Below are 25220 nucleotides of genomic sequence, written 5' to 3' on the forward strand. Positions count from 1 at the left end.
TGTAAAGTCTTCTACGGACTGGTTCTAACCTATTTTTCCAAAGCTCTTTCCTCTACTACTCTTCAGAGACTTTGCATTGCAGGCAAAACAAACCATCTAAGGGTCCCTGTGTTCAAGGGAGATTTTTAACATAAGTATAATTTTTATGTAAACATAATTTTAAACAATATCGTAAATCATTCCAAAATTTAGAACATGCTTTCGCTAGCATACAAACTGGACTCTATTCATACAATAGGCTTACTCAGCTCCTTGTGCTGGTCTCTGCCTAGAATGTCCTTTCCCATCATCCACAAACTTCAAATTCTTCAAATGAACTGACATGTCAGGTGCCCAATGTGGTAACTGACATGTAAGTACTCATAGATGTCTTTAGCTATTCAAAGACTGCTTTCTGTCCCTCTCTCCAGTAATTTCTCTCCCTCTCTGAACTCACACAGTCTTTTCAATAATACCTCTTTTGTGTAGCTTATCACTTTCTATTTCGTTTTGAAATTATTTAATGTGTGTGTTAGATTTCCAATGATCAAAAAGCTCTTGGAAAAACCCGTATTGGGTCTGAGTCCTGTGCATATGAAGCACCATGCACAAATTTTAAGTGCTCAATAAATCCTTCCTTAGTAAATGGAAAATAAAACTACTGTGAGAGCCAGAGTGACCGCTGGAGGAAACTGACATCTAAAATGGGACGAGAATGGAGTGGAGGTGCTACCATGTGCCAGGTACCCGGCTGAGCACAGCTTTGTCCCTTATCTCATTTAATCCTTTCAAAAACCCTACTAAGTAGGTGCTAATAGTATCTCCATTTCACTGATGAGGAGTCAGGGTTAGGGAAGTTAAGACATTTGCCTAAGGTCACAACCAAGTCTGGGTCTTTTCAGTACTTTACTTGTGGCCGGTCCCCCTTCCAGTCTACGACCCCCACAAGATCGAGGGCTTTCTGAGAAAACACGCAGTCGCCAGCCTTTAAGGCCGGGGCGTTTGCTAGGGAGGGAGTCAAGGCGGGGACAGCCCTCTGAGTCGCTCCGGCCCCGCCCGCTTGGTCGTTGGTGACGTCATCACGCAGGGCCCAGGCGGCGCGGCCACGTCCTTTAAATAAGGCCTTCCCCCCGTCGCGCGCGACAGAGAGGAGTAGGGTGGAGTGTGTTTGTGTGTGGCGCGGGGATTGCGGCCCGGGCCGAGCCGCCGCGGACCACGAGGTGGGCCGGAAGGCTGCTTTGCTGCGGAGACGCTGCGGGGAGGGAGCGCAGGCGGGCGCGCTCTTGAGCGGCGGGAGGAGGGAACATGGCGGCCCCCGGGCCGGGCCTGGCCGGGCCGGTCTCTCGGCTCCTGGTGCTGGCGCGGCCCCTCCCGCGGTTTTTTGCTCGCGGCTTTACCTCCTTTTCTGGAGCATTGTTTCTCCTTTCATCCCCTTTCCCTCAGATCCATCCCTTTGCCTTCATCGGCTCTCCCGTCCCAGCCCCACACTGGGTGGAAGTGTGGGAGGTGGGTTAGGTCAGGTATCGAGAGACGACGCCTACACTTAACTGCTGGTTGCTCACATACTCTTTTTGTCCATCTGGGGTGGCAGGAGAAACACTGAGCATGCAGGGTTCATGTGCAAGCCAGATTTGTAGTCCTGATTCCTCTAAGTGAACCTGTGAATTGTCAGTTATTGGGCCTTAATCTCCTCAAAGTGAGATTCTTCCTGAAGGATTATTGATGTCCAGAGAGCTTTTGCCCTGCGTGATTTGCCGGAATCTGCCCCGTAACAGTGTATAGCTAGGAAAACTGAAGAAAGATTTATTTTGGCAGTAAGAGGGGCGGAGGTGGGGGGTAGGAGATGGGGAGCTGAGTTAAGACATAGAACTCATGCCATATAGTGATTTAGTATATGAGCAGTGAGAGAGAACCCCATTCTTCTGGGGCTTCTATTTCTCCAGTGAGTGTCAATGACGTTCCTGGAATAAGAATCATCAGCTTCCCTGTTCTGCTGCAAAGACGTTGGGAGTATTCATCTGTCCGCTCGTTTCTCTTTTAGGTGCCCTTGTCAATTGAAGGTAGGTGTTAGGAACAGGTTCTTGTCTCCGTTAAAATACCTGGCCCAGCCAATCTCCTGCTTTTGATCTTGACCTTTTGTGTTTCCTCAGTTGAGTATAAATACTAGAGAAATCCTGTACCCTCTGGAGCCTGCACTTACTGCCAGGCAGCAAAATTGTGAACTAGAGTGAAGCAGAAATCTAGGAATATGAGCTCCATGATGGCCATGGGCGAACCAAGGCTGAACTGGTGAGTTACATTTGTTTGTAATCCCCAAAGAGGACTGAAGTGGGTCTGGTGGCTTGGTTAGGAAAGGATGGTGGCTGGCTTGGAGAGGTTTCAAGGAAACAGAAAGGGAATATAAATTCAGTGGCTTAGAATTTACCCCATCCTCATCTTCCCCTACTGAACACTTTTGAGTTAGCACTGACTGTACTTCCTCTCCTAAAATGACAACAATTCAACACTTAGATTGCCACTAGGTATAATTGTTACCGAGTCCAAGCCTGTACTTCTTGCCACATGACAGGCCAGTAAATCAAGAGAGCAGTTGTTGGGGCCAGGAATAGTGACTTTATTCGGAAAGCCAGGAGACCGAGAAGATGGACTAGTGTCTCAAAGAGTGGTCTTCCCCAACTTCGAATTCAGTCTTTTGTACTAAAAGGGGAGGGAATAAAGTTCTGGTTATGGCCAGACTGCAGAGGAGCTATGTTAATTTCTTCCTGCCTGCAGGCATTCACAGGTGGGCTTGGTTAGGATGTTTCCTCTGGACTAATCAAAGGTATTTTAGCTTAATGCTCTTTACCTGGGAAACAGGGTTCCCAGAGATGGTCCTTTAAGTATAATTCAAGCTAATAGGCAGCACCTTTTTAGTAGTTAACTTGTAATAGAATACAAAGGTTTTTCCCTGTTATATACCTCAATCATGTATTTATTATTGATCTTAGTGAAGGAAAGATGTTGGAATTTTCTTGTGTTCAAGAACCTAGCACATTTCTGTACAAATAATAGACCTCTTTAAGAATAGACAAGCTTCTTTTTGTTATATTGGAATCTGTATCAAGTGATAATGTAAATGCATAGACTGTATTTTGGAAGTGTATGAAAACTTCACAAATAGAGGACTCTGTTAAGTAATACAGTGGCTTTGTATAAATCTGCCTAATGTAGGTGCTGCTTTAGATCAATGTAACATACATTTACTGAGCATTTACTCTTTGCCAGCTGAGGCGTTTGCTGGCCAAGGAAAAATCTAAAGTTACAAAAGATTACATTTATACTAAAATAGTACCTGACTCAAAGAAGATTCAATCAGTATGTGCTCCAGTATAATGGATATAGACAATAATATTGTCTATAATGATATGTAATGTGATAAATATTGCTTCAGTGGCAGTTATACTGCAATATAGAAATTTTATCAAAGTAACATGCTGTACACCTTAAACTTAGAAAATGTGACGTCAGATTTGTCAGATAAATAAATAAAATCAATATATACTCAGTAAGAACTTCTTTACTGCAAACAGTCTTCCCTTCTTCCAAGGAGCTCACAATCCATGAGGCGCATGACACTGTTTTTGTATGATATGCAAAAACCTTGGAATGTAATGAGATGTCACATATACAGTACCATAACAAGTAATAAGAAACTACCCTGGTGATTAGCAAATAAGACTTTTTAATTTTATCATTTATACCTTAATCATTATTTTTTGAATGAACGCCTTTAAAAACAGTAAGAAATGAGTATGGAGCAAATATGCTAGAATTTCCCATTTTAGAAATGGGCCAGCCAGAAGTTGCCATTTGATTAGGTGGTTCTGTTGTAAGTTTTAAGAAGTATGCATATTTATGCTCCTTGCCATAAAGAATGTGCTCAGATGCCACACAGATTATATGCCATTGACACTGTGAAACCAGACATGGCTTAGGGCCTTTGCACTGTATTACAGCCTTTGGAACTGTCTTTTTCTACAGAATCCTCCTAATCTTCATCCTCTCTACAGTAATGGTTCTTATCCTGTTTAATTTTTAAATTCCTTCAGTCAACCATCACTTATTAGATGCTTACTATAAGGAAAGCATTAACTATAATATGTTAGTCTGTAAGTTAATTACAATGTGGAAAATCATATATGACCTTACAGGTGGTTTCAGTAGAGGCATACCATTTATCATGTTTGCCAAGTTAACGAAAATAGTTAATCAATCTTTGTAGTGTCTCTCCGCCCTGCACGATGGTGAATGAGACAAAAATAGATTGAGAAGCACTTTCAGCAGTCAGACGTCTTAATGTTATGCCACAGAGCCTGAGGGGAGCCTCGCCCCTGACAGACCCTTTATAGGTCTTCATTCTGTTCCATCCTTAAGTCTCAAGTATCTCTGACATTTAACTGGGTACTAAATGAAAAAGCAAGGGTGATGGTTGGAACTGGAGAATTTCAGAATAGGCCTAAGTTAAAAGCTATCCAAAAAGTAAAACATCTAAACTCACACATCTGGAACATGAAATTAAAATTATTAAGAGGTTATTGTCTGGGAAGGGGATGCAGAGGACATGCAGTTATAAATTACAATTGTACCATTATGCTTCTTAATCTAGCATGAGATTTTGAATTGTTAAATTTAAGTAAATTACTTTGTTTTACAGGGATGTTTCCCCGAAAAATGGCCTTAAGACATTTTTCTCTCGAGAAAATTACAAAGATCATTCCATGGCTCCAAGTTTAAAAGAACTGTGTGTTTTATCTAACAGGTAATATGTTTGTTTACTTGGTTATTTATTTCCATATTTGACTGTTAGTTTTTCTGATAGTTGAAGTTTCACATCTATCTGTCTATATCCACTATTAAACCTTCAAGTTGTAGAAATGCAAAATTAGAAAATAGAAGAACCCAGTATTCAAAGACAGCCATTCTTAGGTATACATATATATCTTCTGAGACCTTTCTCCACACATGAACCGATGCATATTAAAACAAAAATGGAGTCACACTATAAATACTGTAAAATACTGTAAACACTGTAGAACTGTTTTGCATTTTGCTTTTTTCATTTAAAATAATATTTGGGGTATTTTATTCCCCTATGTATTGCTCAGTCTTCTTAATGATTACATATTGCTTTATTATACAGAAATACTTTTAATTCTTTTAGCTAGCCCTACATTGCAAAATGTTTGTGTTCCTCTTTTTTCTGTAATTTTAAGCAGTAACATTGATGAACTTCTTGTAATTATTTCTATAGGATAAATTCATAGAAATTGAATTGTTTGATCAGATTCTGTAAACATTTTGTTTATTTATTTATTTTTTGTTTTTTTTTTTGTTTTGTGGTGTTTTTACACCACACTTTTTTAAATTGAGTTATAGTCAGTTTACAAACATTTTATATTTTGATCGATACTGCCAAATTGCCATAGAGTTTCTTCCCTCTCTGGTATGGATTGATATCAGTATTAAGTGATAGTTTTACCTTCTCACTGCTTACCTGCCTGTAACAGCTCTTCTTTCCTTTGTGGTTGGCTGTTTCTTCTTTATTGTGAATGAATCTTGAAATTAAGTAATCAGGTTTACTAGAAATGAGTGAAAATATGCCAGATGAGGAATTGTGGAGCTCCCCTAGAAGAGCTCAGTATTTACTTTCATCTTTTCTCCATTCCTTTTGCAATGGAGAGAGCATATTTCCAGGCTTTGCATGAATCCCTCCCATTTACTTTCTTATGTCTTCTCTCATTTATACTTAGATGTCTTTAAAGATTTGTATATGCTTGCTGGGAGGAAATGAGGGACAAAAAAGCTACAAAACATACAGAAAACAGCAAAATAGCATTACTTAGTCTTTCCCTATCAGTAATTACTTTAAATGGATTAAACTCTCCAGCCAAAAGGGATATTGGGAGAATTGGTTTAAAAACAAGATTTAGAAAAAAAAACTTGACCTTTACTGCACATCCTTCTATACTTGCATTCACCGCACACCCCACTCTAATCTGCCTTCTGTGGTCGCTAGTCTACTAAAACTGTTCCTCTCAACATCACCAGTGAGCTCTTGACTATGGAAATATCTCACTCTCCTTGTTCTCTGGATGACCGTGGTATTTTTCAGTGGAATCAGTTAATTGCCACCATTGATATTCATTTAGGTTGTTTCCATTCCTTTACTATTACAAACAGTGAGCATCCTTTTTATACATGTGCTCGTATAAGGATAAGTTCCTGTGAAAGGAGGGTGTGTGTGTGTTTTATCTTTATAGACACTGCCAGATTGCTATTAAAAACACTGAAGAAGCAGGTGCTTTTTGATTCGATCGGATGAATAGATAGGTTCACGTAAAGGCAAGCAGAAGTTGTATTAAAAAGACAGTTTTAAAAAATAAGTATTTTAAAGAGGCAAATTCAGGAGCAACATTTATTGCCAAAGGGCTTGAGTATGATGTTTTTGCCAATACCAACTACATAAAGTTAAAACAGTGGACCTCTTATCAATGTGAATCTATGGACAGTTTTCAAAAGCTTTTTCTGTTGCTCAGCTTGTAACAATGTCTTGGGGATAACCAACTTCTTAAAACTTACTACCAATTAAATAAAGAATTGCCTTTGTTTATCTGAATCAAAGAATGCCTACCAGTTCTAGTGTCCTGGGATTTAGTGTGCATATGTCTTTACCTTTAAAAAAATTTTTTTTAAATTTTTCATCATTTTACTAGCCTTTATCTCTGTCTCACTTTTTTCAGACTAAGAATTTCTAATATTAATCTTATTCATCCTGCTGCTGCTTCTTATTGTAATGTTTTTTCTGAGTTGGGTTCTTCTCAGCAAATCCCAAGTGTGGGTTGTAGTTTGAAACATGTAAGGGAGAGGATGTCTGCTGGTAGCTGAGTACACCTAATTCCTAAAATCTTTTTTTCTTAGAATACTGCCGATTTTTTAGATTTCTATGTAGTACAAAATACTTCATTAGTATAATATACCTTTTAGTATGGGAGCAATAAAGGCACAAGTCACTGATGTATGTTTCTAGTCTTTTTTTGCTAACCTGTAGTTTTATTACAGTAAGAACAAATTTTTCAGACTGTATGAAATTACCACTGTTTTCTTAATGGAAAAACTAGGAATAATGTAAATTTTTTACTAGCCCTAATTTTGCATTTTTTGTGTTCTGTAAATAACATATTTGGGAAAATATTGATACTTCTAATTATGCTACTTTAAACAGTATGAGGCTTTTATTCAATGCTTCTTCTTCCACAATAAGGTCAAAATTTGCCTTTTTGAAAATTATTTTCTGATTGTAGGACACCTATAACTGAGTTTTAAGCCAACAAAGGGGAAAGTAGCTTCAAATACAAAAAGAAGAAATTTTAATGTGTTTAATACAGAAAAGTAAATCCAATTCAGGAGGTACAGGTAGACTTTAGATGGAGGCTCAAATCACCATTTCCAAATGCTACTTAAAGAATCTACCCAAACCAGAAGACTTAAAGCATAGGAGACTAAAAGTTTTGAATTCTGCCTTTTTTCATAGAAACTTTAATTTTTAGAAGAATGGGTAGTTGACAAAATGAAGGGGGAAAACTTCAAACCATCAACTGAAATAAAATATAATGCTATAAAATGTGGGTAGAGAAACCCTGTCAGATGTTTTTGGCTTGCACCCTGATGAAGATTTTGACAGCACTGCACACGGAAATGATCTTGATGTGCTGCCATTTCATTCCTTGCTGGATGTAGCCAATTTAAACTGCTAGAATTTCTTGACATTCCTACTTTGGCATATCTGAGTCAGCATCTTGTTGCTGCAGCAGCTTAATTAAATTTGCCAGTTTGTGCCACAAGGACAGACATGTTCTCATATTCAGAGAGACAGCTGTGAAGCAGTATTGTTAAAGAGTTGCGGACACAATGCTGTTAGGTTTGAATAGCTCTCAAGACATTTTCTAGTGAGAAATCAATTTGCTGTAATACATTTCTCCCAAGATCAGCAGTTAACATTCATTTTGTTAACCTAAAATATGCTTATTTTTATGCAGTTATTGGAGAAACTTTAGTAGCTAAGTATGTCTTCTTTCACCTGTGTTATTTTCAGAGCCCATCTAAGCATCCTTATTTTAATTTCCAAAATTCCTTTCCCATTTACTAACCTGCTCTCTTGATTAGTTTTCCATCTAGAGTTTAGCTCTCAAAGAGTAGTCTTGAATATTTTGCCTTATTTTTGGGTCCTAAGTCTTTTTTTCTAAAGAATTTTGGAATTTTTACCATATTCTTCTAGAATTGTAAAGTTGATTTAAAACAAATAAGTGGTAGTTTTGGATGGGTTTTAACTCACCTTTTGTCCAGACATGAATCTAGATTGTTATTTCTCAAATTTATCAGGCTGAAACTGTCCTACTCTGCGTAACAAATGTTAATAAGGTATAAGACACCTTGTTTACTTTGAATTAAAATAGTAGGCACAGACATAACATTTTAAAATAATGTTTGAGATATAGAAATCTGAAATAAAAGGAAAATAATTTATATTATGCTATGTACTGTAGTAGATACTGCTGCACTAGAAAATATAATGAAGTAGTCGCATGCACTAGCTAAAATGAATAATACTGGATTTAAGAGAAATAATAATAAACTTCCATAAGAGAATCATAAGAAAAAAAAAAGAATGATGTGCATTGTTAGGATAAGTAATAACAGACCACACTTAACTTGTATATGATAAGAGAAAGCCTGAAATGACCTTTGAAAATTGTATAGGAAACTACCATACATTATAGAAATGTAGTTTTCCTCATCTCTGAATTCCTTTAATTCTTCTCATATTTGGGACAACCCAAATGCCGCCACAGGCTTCCAGAATGCCCTGAGGGGAAATACTGTTAAGACTGAAAAACAATGGTCTGAATATTTCTTTCCTTTCCCCTTTCTCTCTATTACTCTCTGATTTTGCTGCCCTTAGGATTCTTCACCTATTAAATATGTTCAGTTTGGAACTTGAAATCTCCATAGTTACATTGTATTGATGCACATATTTACTTTTCTTTCTTCCTCATTCGTTTGCCTGATCCACTTGATTGTAAGGTCCTACAGGGTAGAGTGGTATTGAGCTCAGTGCTGGTTGTATGTCTAGTATCCAGCATAGCACTGGCACATGGTAATCACTCAAAATAATCATTAATGAATGGAGGAATGAAGAATGAATCAATAGACATTCATTCTTTCATTAGTTTTCCTTCCTCTTGGGTTATTGTTGTTACTTATGTAGAACCAAATCAGAGAGAACAGTTACTGTGGTGGAAATTACAGTTGTAAAGGCTAAGGAATATAATTTAGTGAGTGTGTGTACTTTAAAATTGTCTTATCAAAAATGTATATTACAACAATGAATGGCAGGAATAGAGACAGATTATGAACAAGATAAGCAATTTGTACTTACATACCTTAATTGGGGTAGTAAGGTGATTTTTTTTTTAAAAATTGGGGATAGTGTTTCATAAACAATATGGTAACATATTCTTTGTTACTAGCTACTCACTAGCTACTCACTACTTTCCTCTAGTGCATTTAATTATCAATATGCCAAGCTTTCTCTTTTATATCCATATGAAACATAAATACATTTCCATAGACTCAGCCACATGCATGAGTGATAGTGGATTATACAACTTTTCTAAAACCACTGTTGCTTCCATAAAATATATCACAGTGTTAGAATGTCTTTTCAATTCTTGAGATAATTAAAGTGGAGAAAACCAGAAAATTAGAATATCTGTGAATTTGTGAACTGCAGGTTTGTGACCCCATCACATCCTGCCCTCAGTGGCTTTTGTTCACCGCATTAACTGATACATCTTACTGAAGAATTTAAGTATTAAAAAACAACTTGCATTGCAATACAATGTAAACACAAAATACCTGCATATATAATTGGCAAGGGTGATTTACCTATCTTAAGTAGAGGGAAAAAACTTCCAAATTGAAAAACTTGTCTAAGAATTATGCCTCTTCCTCTCCATCAGATAATTGAAGGTAGGCTTGTAAAGTGATCCTATCCTGCAGAATACTGAATTTACACCAAATGGCGAAACATCAAAATGCAGGTGGTGGAGTTAGATATAATCCAGAATTCACTGTGTTAATCATTCTGTATTCTCCCTGGTGATTGAGAATCATGAAGTTTCATGATAGTAATCTTCCTGTGAAAAGCACGTATTTGTAAACTGTATTTTTTTTTTCCAGACGTGTAGGAGAAAATTTGAATGCCTCAGCAAGTTCTGTAGAAAATGAGCCGGCAGTTAGTTCAGCAACTCAAGCAAAGGAAAAAGTTAAAACCACAGTTGGAATGGTTCTTCTTCCGAAACCAAGAGTTCCTTATCCTCGTTTCTCTCGTTTCTCACAGAGAGAACAAAGGAATTATGTGGATTTGTTGGTTAAATATGCAAAAACTCCCGCAAACTCTAAAGCTGTTGGAATAAATAAAAATGACTATTTGCAGTACTTGGTATGTATTCTATTCTTTGGCTTCAGTTAAAAAAAAATTTTTTAAGTTAGGAAATAATTTAAATTTGCTTTTATGCTTTTAGGTGCAGTCATATTAACAAAAATGGAAAATATAAGGAGTTTAATTAGCAACATTGGTGCTTTAATTCTATTGTTGATTCTGTTATAGTTCAGGCATTTTGTTCTAGTTGAGTGTATTTCACTCCAGTTCATATTAAGTACTAGCAGTAGAACTTTACATTGCTCATTGAACCAGTTTTAAATTTTTGTTTATTACTCTATGTAGTTTACAAATTCTTGATTATATATGATCCTGTGCTGAACACCTTTGTTGCAAAGTCTTTTTTTCATATCTATGATTGTTTCCATGAGATAAATTCATAAAAATATAATTGCCAGATCAAAAACTGTACATATTTTTAAGGCTGTGATCTGCAGTTACACATGGGTAAGTTGTTCTGCAAAAAGTTTAAACCAATTTGTATGTATCACTCTTGTATGAAAGGTTTTTTAAAAATGTCTTTTCTAATACTGAATGTTACCTTTTTTTTTTTTTCCCTTAACGGAGGCACTGGGGATTGAATTCAGGACCTCATGCACGCCAAGCACGCGCTCTACCACTGAGCTATATCCCCCACCTCCAAGAATGAATGTTACCTTTTTTGCCTCTAATTTAATACAGAAAAAATGTTGATCTCTTGTCTTACATTAATTTACAGTGGTTATTAATGAAAATAAGCATTTCCCATGTGTTTATAAGCCATTTCTATTTCTTCTTTTGTAACTTGCCTATTCATGTGTTTGCTTATATTTCCATTTAGGTGTTTGTGCTTTTTTATGTTAAGAGCATTTTATAAAATAAGCTTATTTCCTAAGCCCATATTGTATTATTAATCATTAGCTTATCTCTTTTTGTGAAATTAGCTTTTTCTTTGTGATTTGTGTTTTGGATATGATACTTTGTAAGTCCAAATTATTAGAGTAATGTTTGAGAAGTGATTGTTTGTAACCAACTTCTTATTCCAAGACATGTCTACTTTTTTAAAAATCAGGATATGAAAAAACATGTGAATGAAGAAGTTACAGAATTCCTAAAATTTTTGCAAAATTCTGCAAAGAAATGTGCACAAGATTATAATATGCTTTCTGATGATGCTCGTCTTTTCACAGAGGTAAAAAAAAATCACATTTACTTAAACTGCCAAATAATAGACAATAGCAGCATTAAAAAATTTGTGATGATCCTTCCAAAAGCATGTGGAAATATTAATATTATCAAATTAGAAATTAAATTATATGGAGGTCTTTATTCATTATGTATTTAAATAGTAGTAGTACTGACTCTTCAAAATCATATACTGTAGTGTTTTTATATTTTTTCTTTTAATAATTCAGCCTACTGTAAGTGACTTGCATTTACTCGAATGGATGGTTTGATCTGATGCGCTGATTTCCCTTGTGAGAAAATGGAGTTTAAAGAGTTTTCTTGGTCCTTAAAAATCTGAATGGTTCTTCAGAACCTAGTCACATAAATTTGTATTTATTATCTCCATGGTAGCTCGCCACCACATGATAAATTTCATCAAATAATTCTTGGATACTTAAATTATTCATGCACATTTATTAGCAAAGTGTGTAAATCACTCTACCTTATAACCGACCATTGTTCAGTGGGCACAGGAGAGATTTAGAATATACTACTTAAATAGTAAGTATTAATAGTGGAGTAGTAGTAGAATTCATCTATAAACACCAACACCTGCCTGAATTATTTTTAAGCCTTTAAAACCAGTCACTATACTAAACAGTGTGATACACTTAATAGTATTGAACTCCGCACTTAAAAATGGTTCAGATGGTAGGTTTTATGTGTTTTACCACAACTTAAAAAAAAATGTTTACTATAAATCGGAGGACAGCAGAGGATATTAGTTTTACTTTTTTTAAGACACTTTTTAAGGTGAAATTTTGTTGTTAATATGAAACAAATGATTCTTCTAAATAAAAAGAATTTCATTTTTATTTAATCTGAACCTAAGTATGATACACTCAAACGGAGTTTCATATTTCTCCATATGGGAAAGGAACTGTAGCTGTTCCTACTGTAATAGTGCCTATGAAAGGACCAGAATGATGGTTTTAGAACATAAATCACATCCCCTCATTTTGCTGGTTTCAAGTGGCTTCTCATCTTACTCAGAAAGAGACAGTCTTTACAGAGTTCTGCAGTGCCCTACATGATCCTGCCTCCTCACCCGCCATCCCTACCCCCAAGCCAACTACATCTTCTACACACCTCCTCTCAGTTGCTCCACTGCAGCCTACGGGACTCTTTTGTTTTTTTGAATACTCCAAGCATGGTCCCGCCTTTAGCCCTTCCCATCTTTCTGGCAAGCTGTTCCCCAGATACCTGCATGGATTAGTTCTTTGATTTCTTTAAGTCTCTCTCTGTTCAGATGCCAACTGTCAACGAGGATACTCCTAATTACCCTGTAAAAAGTAGCATCACCCTCAGTGTTCCTTTTACCATGTTTTATTTTTGTTTATTGCCTTTCTCCACAACACCTGTATGTAAGTACTGTTTGTGCACTGTTGTGTTCCCAGTGACTTGAATAATGCCTGGCACACAGTAAGTGCTTAATATAATTACTTGTTAAATGCATATAAAAATGTTTATTAACAGTACATTATTTGGTAGCTAGCAATCAGCATTGTCTGGTTTTTTTAGCCATATTGACTTGGCAGTACACGGCCTCTAGTTACATTTCATATCTCCACCACAAAGACTCACTTATTTTTTTTATTTTATTGTTTAAAAAATTGTATATTATGAAATGTGATGTAACTGTGCAAAAGTATTTAGAGCAAATATATACAGGTTAACCAGTAATTATATAGTGAACACCTATATGACTCTCTTCCAAGTCAAGAAATAAAACAATACCAGTAACCTAGAAGCCCCCTGTGTGTCCCTCCTAGATAATGACATTCTCCCTTACTGAAAAGATAATCACTACGCCAGGTTTGATGTTGAAAATTTCCATGCCTTTTAAAAATGTTAAATTTTTTTGGTAGTTCAAGCTTTCTTTTGCTTGTTTTTGAATTTTATGTGAAGAGAATTCTTTTGTTCTTCTATGTGAACAGAATTCTTCCTCCTTTTACTTGGTGGTATTTTTGTGAGATTCATATGTATGTATATGTGTAGTTGTAGTGCATTCATTTTCATTTCTGTATATTTATTACATTATATCAATAAACTACAACTTAATTCTGTTAATCAAAATACGGGCCATTTCCAGTTTGGAGCTTATCCTAAGCAGTGCTCCTATGAAAATTCTCATTCACATCTCCTGGTACACGTGAGCACACATTTCTCCTGGGTATATGGCTAGGAATGGAATGGAATTACTGGGCTGTAGAGTCTGCATATTTTCAACTTTAACAGATAACGTTAGACTGTTTTTCAAAGTGGTTGTGCCACTTCACGTTCTACCCAACAGTGTTTGAGAATTTTTTACTCCATATCCTCAACAATTGATACTTAAGTCATTTTAGTTTTAGCCAGTCTAGAGGATAAGGTGCCATAGATATAATAAGGCTATAAACCTTTTCCTATGCTTTTTGGTCCTTTCTTGTGAACTGACTGTAGATGTCTTGCCGTTTATTCTACTAGATTTTCCATCTTTTTGTTACTGATATGTGGGGTATGTGAGGGGGTTGTATATTCTAAACACAAACATTTTATGGGTTTTACAGTAGTCCCCCCTTAATCTCAGTTTCATTCTCCTGAGTTTCAGTTGTTCATGAATGGAAAATTCCAAAAGGAAATAATTCAAAAGTTTTAAATCACACACCATTCTGAGTAGCAAGTCTTCTATCATGAAATTATGAAGAAGGAAAAAGAAACTTGTGTTTTGCTGTCACACCTCAAACTGCAAAAGTTATAGCCATCTCACATAAGTGGTTAGTTAAGACAGGAAAGACATTAAATGAAATATTTTGAGAGAGAGACCACGCTGACATAACTTTTATTACAGTGTATTGCTATAATTGTTCTATTTTTATTTTTCATTAGTTATTAATCTGTTTCTGTGCCTAACTTATAAATTAAACTTTATCATAGGTATGTATCAATAGGAAGTAATACTCGATTTTATCGGTGATTTCAGGCATCCCCTGAAGGTCTTGGAACATATCCCCTATAGATAAGGGGGATTGCTGTATACATTGAAAGTTTTTTGTTTTATTTGACAAAACAATTTCTTTTAACCTGCTGGTTCCCTTTCATCTTTTTTTCCCTTAAACTTTATCTCTTCAAGAACTTGGACAATTTGACCTGTAAAGTTTCCTGTAGTCTAGATTTTGATGATTACCTATTCATGGTAGTGTTCAGCATGTTCCTCTTTCCTCTGTATTTCTTATACATTGTCAGTGATCAGAATTAGTCTAATCACAGGGATGGAACACATAGATGGTGGTGTATTCTTTAATCAGGTGGCACATAACACCTGATTGTTTCTTTTTTGTGATGTTAGAGCTGTTGATGCTCAATGCCTAGATTCATTCATTCTCTAGGGCTTGCAAAATTTTAAGATTCTGATTGCATCATTTATTTTTGTTTATTGGTTAGAGTATCTTTAAGATACAGTTTTCCTCACCTCCTCTTTGGCTTCCCAGTTCGTGTGGCAGAAAACATGCTAGATTCTTGCCCTTCATATACCAGTTTTGAAAAAATTAATAGATTCCTTCTTACTTTACAATGGTGATGGGTATTTTTTAAAAACACTATTATTGAATCATGAAATTAAACATACTAGGAGGGTTATAGTCCACTACAGTTACCCTCTTAGAAGTTCAAATAATACCAACTTTGCCCAGCGACAGACTGTTCATATAGGCTTTTGAGTCCCTCATTTGAGGCTCATTTTGTACACTTCCTGTCCCAGCCGTGGAATCAGCCATATTTTGGAGCCTTTATTTCTTTTAGGGAAATGGTATTTTAAGACTATAATCTGGGTAGTGGGGATGCTCATTGCTCCTGTGTTGATCATTGTTTCTGGAATATTTCAGTAGATGGAGCTAGAAGAAATATGTTTAAATTAAAAATACCATGTGAGTCTCATTTGCTTTATCCCACATTATACTCACTACAACTTCAGAATAACAATACTACCAATCAATAGAATTTCTGAGAACAGTTTGAAATTTTTTCATATGTTCTGCCCATTCTCCCCTACTTTTTTAAAAAGTTTTACATCTTTATTATTAGAGCATATAGCCATTACATACTAAATAACTCTCCCTTTTGATCCACATTTAATTTTAAATGAATCTTACTGAGGTGTAATTTATATACAGCAAGTATCCATTTTAAGTGCATGTCAATGAGTCTTGGCAGGTGTGTACATCTGTGTAACCATGACCACAGTCAGGATACATGGAGTATTTCTATCACACTGAAAAGATCTCTGTGCTGCTTTCCATCCGTGGCATTAGGAAACCACCAGTTTGCTTTGTTACCATAGATTAGATTTGCCGTTTTTAGATTTTCATGAAAATTAAATCGCACACAGTGTACTGTTTCGTGTCTGACTTCTTTTAGTCAGCATTTTTGAGATTCATCCACATTGATGCAGGTATCCATAATGTGTTCCTTTTTATTCCTTTTTGTTTTAGTGCATGGTTGTACCAGAATTTGTTTATCAATTCACCTGTTGATAGGCACTTGTGTTATTTCCAGTTTGGGGCAATTATGAATAAAATCATTATGAATATTCTTGCACAAGGGTTTTGGGGGGCATATGTCTGCATTTTTCTTGGGTATGTAGCTAAGTGTCCTATTTATAGATCATATGGCAAGTGTACAAAGTTAAGTTTTATTAGAAACTGCCAAACTTTTTCATAGTAGATGTTCCATTTTACAGTGGAACTAGCAAGAGTTCCAGTTGCTGTACATTTCAGATAACACTTAGCATTGTTAATCTTTTTAAATTTTAGCCAACCAAATGGTGTGTATTGGTGGCTCCTAGTTTTAATTTGTAATTCCCCAAAGAGCAACGATGTTTGAACATCTTTTTGTGTGCTTATTGGCTTTGTATATGTTCTTTTGTGAAATGCATGTTAAAATCTTGCTAATATTATTGCTTTTTATTTTTATTGAGTCTTGAAAGTTCTTTATGTATTCTTAATACAAGTCTGTTATGTTTTCTCCCAGTTTGTGGCATGGTTTTAAATTTTTTAAATAGTCTGTCTCAACAGAATTTTAATTTTAGTGAAGTCTAATTTTTCAAAATGTTGTATAGTTGTTACTTATATGTGTTCTAGCACACAAATATTTGCCAGCCCCAGTTGGTTCTCGTCTGGGGTCACTTTTATTCCTTTACTCCTGCCCACTCCCCAGCCAGGGGACTTCAGCAGTGTCTAGAGATATTTTTGATCATCACAACTGGCAGAGCACTACTGGTGTCTACTGGCTGGAGACCGGGGATGCTGCTGTTATCCTAAAATGCATGTGACATCCCTCACTGCAAAGAATTGTGGAGCCCCAAATGTCAGCAGTGCTTGTGTGGAGAAACCCTGATCTAGAGATTTTATAGTTTTAACTTTTACGTGAATGTCTTTTTTCATTTCAAGTTATTTTTTGTGCAAGATATGAGGTTTCTAGTTGTTCGAGCATAGTGATTCCCTATGGAGAGTGATTTTGCCTGCTACTAGACATTTAGTAATGTCTAGAGACATTTTGGGTCGTCAGAACTGAGGAAGAGGTGCTTTTGGCATCTAGTAGGTAAAGTCAAGAATGTTGCTGAATATACTCCAGTGTACAGGATGGCCCCCCCCAACCACAAGGAGTTATCTGGTCTAAAATGTCGGTTGTGCCAGTGTTGAGAAATCGCCTTGCACTATTGGCTGAAAAAGCTATTTTTTTCTGTCATTGCATTCCCTGTCACTATTGATGTGTTGGTCAGTTTCCTGACTCCAGTCTCTTTCATTAATCAATCTATCTGTCTTTGTGCCTCTATTACCAGGTCTTGTAGTAAGTTTTGAAACCACATGGTGGAAGTCCTGCAACTTTGTTCTTTTTCAAATGTTTGCTTGTTTTGGTTCTTTTTGGTTCTTTGCATTTCCATGAAAATTTTGGAATCAGCTTGTCAATTTCTACAAAAAAGCTAAGTGGACTTTAACTGGGATTGCTTTGAATCTATAGACCTTGTATTTCACAAATACTACTTAAAATGATGTTTAGCTAGACTGCCTTTTGTTTTTAAATAAAATCTGACCATCTCTTGCAATTTAATTAGAAAGTTGAGTCATTTGCATTCATTGTGATAATTGATGTATATGGACCTGTTTGATTTCTATTTGTCTTTTTCTAAACTTCTTTCTTTTACTTCTTCTAAGGGGATTGACTTCCCCCCCCCTTCCTTTTTTTCTCTTTATTGATATAGAATTTATGCATTTTTGTTGTTGTTCTCTTAGTGGTTACTCTTGAATTTTCACAGTGAATTTTTTCCTCATTGAATTACCTTGTCACCATTGACCTATGGGTAAATTTCTCAATTCTGTTGTGTTCTAATAATCTGTGTATCAACAGAGACCATGGAGCATTTTGTCTCTTACCACTTTCCTCCTCACTGATGATGTTTTAATGCTGTCTCTTTTTTAAACCTTTTTTATATGACAGTGTTTGTCTTCCTTTACAAATTTGGACTGTTTTTTGGCTTTTCATTTCCTCTTTTCAAATCTACATTCTGAGATTCTTATTATTACTGAAATGGTATATGTTCTAGATGTTCCTTTGGTGAAGGTCTCTTGGTGATGAACAGTCTTCTTTTTTGTTTACCTGGAAATAGTTTTATTTTTTCATTCTCGTAAGATAGTTCTACTCCATGCACAGTTCTAAGTTGACAGTTTATTTCTCAACATTTGAAGATATAATGTTACTTTTCCTGACTCATTATTATTACTGAAAAGGATGCTGTCTGTTTAACTGTCATTTCTTTTAGGGAATATGTGTTTTCTCTCTGACTGATCTTTATTTTTGGTGTGTTACACTTTCATTACAATGTACTTTTTTTTTTTTAATCCTCCTTGGTTCATTGGTTTCTTGTATCTGTAGATTCAAATCCATCATGAGTTCTTAAAAAATTTCAGCCATTTTCAATTACTGCTTCCCCTTCATTTTCCCAACTCTCTTCCCAATTCCCACATTTCCTTGGTTTCAGTCTGCCTTCCGTTTCTCTTTTCTTGGTGTGGTAAAGTGTATGTAACATAAAATTTAGTGTTTTCACCACTTTGAAGAATAGTTCGGTGGCATTAAATACTCTCACACTTGTCAAGGGATTTTCATCATCTGTCTCCCAAACTTCTTCACATTCCAGAACTGAAACTCTGTACCCATTAAGTAAAACTCATCATTCCCTCTCCCCTAAGCTCCTGGCAACCACCATTCTGCTTTTTGTTTGTATGAATTTGGCTTCACTGGGTACCTTATATAAATAAAGTCATACAATATTTGTCCTTTTGTAACTGGCTTGTTTCACTTAGCATGTCTTCAAGATTCAATCATGCTGTAGCATGTGTCAGAATTTCCTTCCCTCTTTAAAAGATTTATTTTTAATTATGGTAAAATAATAGAAAATTTACTGTCCTAACCATTTTTAAGTGTGCAGTTCTGTAGTACTAAGTAGGTTCATGTTCGTAGCCCATCTCCAGAACTCTTCATCTTTTGAACTGAGACTCACACCTGTTTCTCTACACCTGTTTTTCCCCATATTTTCTTCCAACTCTCCAGACAGTAGGCCCAGGGTTCCCCATGACCCACCCCTACACCCAGTTTAATAATTTGGTGGAATGGCTTACAGAACTCAGGAAAGCACTTTATTTGCTACTTCCAGTTTATTATAAAGAATACGACTTAAACAGCCTAATGGAAGAAAGAGATGCATAGGGTAAGGTTTGGGGGAAGAGGCACAAGGCTTCCATGCCCTCTCCAGGCACACCACCCGCCCAGCACTTCCAAGTGTTCACCAACCCAGAAGCTTTCTGCATTCCATTGTTCGAAGGATTTCTGTGGAGATTTCATTTGGTGGGCATGCTTGATTCAATCACTGGCAGCTAGTGATTAACTCAATCTCCAGCTCCTCCTTTCCTTCAGGGAATAGAGCTAAAAGTTTGAACCCTCTCATGCTTTTGTCTTTCTGGCAACCATCCCCCATCCTGAAGCTATCTAGGGGTTTTTGGTCATTTCATTATAAAAAAGACATTCTTACCAGTTAGGAGATTTCAGGAACTGTGTGTTAGGAACCAGGGCAAACACCAAATACATATTTCTTGTTGTATCACACCCATTAAACAATAATTCAGTTTCCCACCTCTTCCTAGCCTGTGGCAAATACCATTCTATTTTCTGTCTCCGAATTTGTCTATTGTAGGTACCCCCATATAAGTGGAACCATATAATGTATTTCTTTTTGTGACTGGCTCCTTTCATTTAATATAACATGAAGATTCATTCATGTTGTAGCATGTGTCAGAATTTCCTTCCTTTTTAAGGCTGAATAAATATTCCGTTGCATATATATGGACATTTTATTTACCCATTCATCCACTGATGGACACTTGCTTTGCTTCCACTTTTTGGCTGTTGTGCATAATGCTCCTGTGAACGTGGGTATACAAGTATCTGTTCAAATCTCTGCTTTTCTTCAACTAAATCCTCAACACTCCGCCTGATCTTAGAACTGGTTGAAGCATTTGCCCTCAAGCCATCCCACCTTTCATGGGTTTTCTTACTGCTCCCTGCTCCTGTTTCTCCTTATTCAGGGCGTTTGGGGTTTATTTATTTATGGTCCTTGGAGAGTCTTCTTGCTTTTTACCGAGCCCAGAAATGCATGAAAACTGTTAGCTGCAGTTTCCCCAGCACCTGGTGTTGTTTGGATAGGAGTGCTTTTCAGGGTACCTACTCTGCCATATTGCCAGAAGTCGTGTCTATTAAATTTTAAGTTTCAAACATGTATGATATCGTATCATATTTTTTGTTTCTGGAGCATAGTCATTTTCACCTTTCTTTGTAAAGATGTGTACATGCATGTACTTTTAGTGTACTTAACTTTCAAAATATTTTGAGTGTTAAATAACATTTCAGGCGAGTGGATAATGGGGAACAGCCTGAATCTCTTAACCTCCTTTGGTCAGTCTTACCTGTTTTTCAGAGATGAGTAGATTATTAATTTAAAAAATTTAATTAAACATATTCAATAATGATCCTTTAGTTACTTAATATCTACCAATTGTGGAGTACCTTTAATACTATATAATGTATCTAATACTAGGTATAAAACTATCTTAGATTTTACTTTGAATATTTCTCTTGCCATAAGTACTGAATTAAGTGAAACTCACTTAGGAAGCACTGTTATATCCAGCAGTTTTACCAAGAAAGATATGCCGCCTCTAACCAGAATGGTCTCTTTGTCACATAGTTCTTATATATTGCTTTACTTTGCATTTCAGAGTTTTATAATGACTTGCATAGGATGGGAGCTGTTAGGGTTGAAAGTTAACTGATAGCACAAATGAGGGGCAAAGATATTATGCAGATCTGAGTTTGCAGTTGACTAGGGTTTTTAAAAACAAACAGAACCCCTCCATGTTAACCCACATCTGCCTTAATTGCAGATAATATCCTCAATTAAATATCGAGGTTGGTATTGAAAAGCGTAGAAGTGAGGGGGAAAAGTGAAAGATAGTGGAGAGTGAGGATTAAAGAAGGGGAGAAGAGGATGAGAAACTGTAGATGAAAAGATGTACTAGAGTAGTGTTATTTGTGCCCTGACATATTTTATAAATGAATGCAAAGGGGATATGGATATATAGATATGCTTATTGCTAAAAGCTTTTGTGAGCTAGAAGATATTCTAGAAGGTTAAGACTAAGATTCATTGACAGCAGAATCAAAAAGCACGTACAGTTGGCCCTTCATGTCCATGAGTTCCACATCATTGGATACGGAGGGCTGATAGTAGTATACTATTTCATATAAGGGAGTTGAGCATCCTTAGATTTTGATATCCATGGAGGATTCCAGAGATACCGAGGGACAACTGTGTATCTTAGAAGATAATGTAGTACGTGTGGGTTTTTATTATAACTCCCCTGTCCCCTCCCAAACTATTGTGCTTCTTTGAGGTATGTATGTGTTATCACAAGTGGCATACATTCTGCTCGGGTAAAACTGAATTTTCCTTCCCGTTACAGTTCCTTATAAGTCATTAATATTTTGAAAACATTTTGAGAGAAGAAAATACTAAATATTCCATCATTTGAATTAGTTATAACATTTCTCATTAACTTTTTAGACTGTAGATTAGAATGACCTGTAAGATAGCTACTTCATTAATTCATTTTGGTTGGGATCTTTTTAGGATATTGAACTTATTTCTGATCATTTATATAACTGCTTTTATTGCCATAAAATGTGTTAAAATTTTCATGTGGCTCTACTTCTTTGACAGTTTCTTAAATAGCACAGAAAATATGATGTGTCTTCTCTAACTTTAAATTTTTTTATAATTACAATTTTTAGTATTACTAAATATCAGTGTTTTAAGAAATTAGGTTAAAAGAATTGTTATGAAAAATAAAGAGTTTAAATCAAATAAGGAATATACAATATGCCCAGATTGTTTGAAGTTTAGTTAATGAAATGAGGCTAATGTTTGAAATGAATAATTATATATAGTCACATGTAGCTAAATTATTTTCTTTGCATTATTAGAGAAGTACAATACAGATGAATTTCTCTTAATTTTTCTTTTTAAGCAAATTTTGAAAGCTCGCATTGAACAAGTGAAAAAGTATCCAGAATTCTATACGCTCCATGAAGTCACCAGCTTAATGGGATTCTTCCCATTCAGAATAGAGATGGGATTAAAGTTAGAAAAAACTCTTCTCGCATTGGTAAGGTTAACATATGAAAATAAAAATTACTTTTGTCTGAAACATTATTTGTATTGCACATAGAAACATAATTTAAGTATATTTCAGAATTTGTGTTTGAATTTTGAACAATAATAAGATAAAACTTTTAAAATAGGCAGTACAAATGTGTCCTTTTTATTTTATGAATTTTATGCCAGTACTTGATGTTTTTAAAAATATCACTGCCAATTTTATTTCTTGATTTTCTTTTTTTAGTTTCTGAATTTTTTAACGTCCCTGAATGCAAGCAGAAAGCTCTTTTTTTTTTTTTAATAAGGGATTTTACTCATAATCGTATTGGATGTAAGTGTGTATAGATAAGATATTTCTGTTATACCCTATTATGACTTGTATTTAATAAAATGAGAGGTTAGAACTTCAAGTGGCAGGGAAAATTCCACAGCACCCTTGTCTTGGACCCTTTTTAAAAATATATATATATATATATATATAAGGATTATCAAGTAAAACCATGAAAGTCTTCTGTCTTAAGAAGGCTCTAACTTTGACATTGCATTTAGTAGAATGACAAATTTTAACTTATAAGTTTCATATGATGAAAAGATTCTTTGGGAAAAATTCAGTATTTCTGCAATAAAACATTCTTTTTTTTTTTTTTTCCTTATTTAGGGCAGTGTAAAATATGTGAAAACAGTATTTCCCTCAATGCCTGCAAAGTTGCAGCTGTCGAAAGATAACATGCCTGCCACCGAAACACCAGAACAAATCGCTGCAGCTATGCATTATGTAAGTAGGAAGGTGGTTTTGGATCTTCCTTAGTGATCTTGTGTGCCTCGTGCACAGGCGCATGTAACCTGATTGTTCTGAACTTCCCTCCCTAATCGTCTCCCTTCTTTTCATTACTTAGTCAAAGAAGTTTCCAAGAAGTATCATCAAGTAACAAGTTTTATGTTGTTTTTCAGGATATTAGTAAAGATCCAAATGCAGAGAAGCTTGTTGCAAGATACCACCCTCAGATAGCTCTAACTAGTCAATCATTATTTACCTTGTTAAATAATCATGGACCAAGCTACAAGGAACAGTGGGAAATTCCAGTGTGTATTCAAGTAATACCTGTTGCAGGTTTGTGATTTGCCATGTCAAGTAATGCTCTCAACAGAAGAATTGAAACAGTTCTATTTCACCTGTCTAAACATAGGTGGTCATTTGTCCAATACGAAAGTAAAAGTTTTGATTCAAGGAAGATATAAATTTGACAGTTACCTTCAGTTATTTTTTAAATATATAGTGCTAGTATATAATTTATAGTCATAAATGAGTTATTAGATCTACAGAACCTGTACATATGCTGGGGGCATGAGAGGTAAAGAAATAATTATGGTTTAGGGTGGCCAAAACTATGTGAAATGATGACGTTCTTCTGTCTTTCACTGAAATGAAAGGAATGTAATAGTTTATTAGACAGGGGGGTGGGAAGGGACAGACTGGGATTTCAAAATGTAGAATAGATAAACAAGAGTATAATGTATAGCACAGGGAAATATATACAAGATCTTATGGTAGCTCACAGGGAAAAAATGTGACAATGAATATATGTATGTTCATGTATAACTGAAAAATTGTGGTCTTCACTGGAATTTGACACAACATTGTAAAATGACTGTAACTCAATAAAAAATGTTAAAAAAATAATTTATTAGACAGCCTCAAATGCATGAGTTCCCAGGACTTATTTGTGTTTTATTGGAATTCAGATTAAAACAAATCTATGCTTATCAATGTAGGATAGTTTCTCTTTTGACAGTAAAATCAAATTTTACACATAAATTCTTCTGTAAAAAATATTATTCCCCTTTTATTTTCATGTTTAATAATTTTTCATATCTTTTAGAATTAATATTATTGTACATAATTGTAGTAAATGAAAGACTATGTCTAATTAAACGAAAGTACAAATTAGAGTTAAATGTGATACATTCTCTGTGGTAAAAATTTTATCAGTTTCTGAAAGTATAATTCAAGAGGAGCTGAGGAATAATGACAGTAAAAAGCAGAAAATCCTTTGAAAAAATTGTTAGAAAGAGAATATGTTTTTCTTGCCAGTAAGATTCTCTTGCCCTTAATCTCTAAGGGACTTTAAAAAAATCTTGTAGTTCAAGGCAAATGTATGGGACGTGTGCTTCATTTTCCTATCTTATGTCCCTTGGTTTAGTAATTGTTTTGCATCCTCTTTTGTTTTGTTTTTAATGACTGCTGTAAACTAATCACCCCCATTCTTCTCTTTCTGTTTTAAGGTTCAAAACCAGTTAAAGTAATATATATTAATTCACCACTTCCCCAGAAGAAAATGACAATGAGAGAAAGAAATCAAATCTTCCATGAAGTTCCATTAAAATTCATGATGTCCAAAAACACATCTGTTCCAGTCTCTGCAGTATTTATGGACAAACCAGAAGATTATATATCTGAAATTGATGTATGTAGTGCTTTCTTTTTGTTGTTGTTGTTGTTGTTTCTTGTTTATCCTTTTGAAACATAAAATTTTATTGCAGGTCTCTAAATCTAGTAGTTAAAAATACAGGCTTTACACTGAAACTTAAAATTGAACCCAAGCATGACTTTAGGCAACTAATTTAACCTCTCTCCGCCTCAGTCTTCTTTTTATAAAAGAAAGTTGATAATACCTACTTCATAAAATTGCTGTAAGGATTAAGTTTGGTATTTATACGTCAAAAGCTAAGCACAGTTTTTAGTATGTATGT

General features: G+C 35.3%; 1 protein-coding gene across 6 annotated transcripts in view; it reads left to right on the forward strand.

Annotated features, from left to right (window-relative positions):
• The first annotated feature begins 1057 nt into the window (after positions 1-1057).
• ICE2 (interactor of little elongation complex ELL subunit 2) overlaps positions 1058-25220 on the forward strand; it is a 61586-nt gene continuing 37423 nt past the window's right edge. The window contains exons 1-10 of one of the 6 annotated variants that reach the window (XM_006182343.3): positions 1073-1199; positions 1923-2039; positions 2130-2268; positions 4673-4777; positions 10258-10519; positions 11571-11690; positions 22339-22476; positions 23128-23244; positions 23421-23580; positions 24753-24934. In XM_006182343.3, the coding sequence (XP_006182405.2) occupies positions 2228-2268; positions 4673-4777; positions 10258-10519; positions 11571-11690; positions 22339-22476; positions 23128-23244; positions 23421-23580; positions 24753-24934 (1125 nt within the window). In that variant the 5' untranslated portion in view covers positions 1073-1199; positions 1923-2039; positions 2130-2227. Of the gene's footprint in view, positions 1200-1922; positions 2040-2129; positions 2269-4672; positions 4778-10257; positions 10520-11086; positions 11691-22338; positions 22477-23127; positions 23245-23420; positions 23581-24752; positions 24935-25220 lie in introns of those variants that run through there. The other 5 variants (XM_032481058.1, XM_032481057.1, XM_032481060.1 and 2 more) reach the window with 5 other exon arrangements.

This window comes from Camelus ferus, chromosome 6 (genome assembly GCF_009834535.1).
Source record: "Camelus ferus isolate YT-003-E chromosome 6, BCGSAC_Cfer_1.0, whole genome shotgun sequence".
NCBI lineage: Eukaryota > Metazoa > Chordata > Mammalia > Artiodactyla > Camelidae > Camelus > Camelus ferus.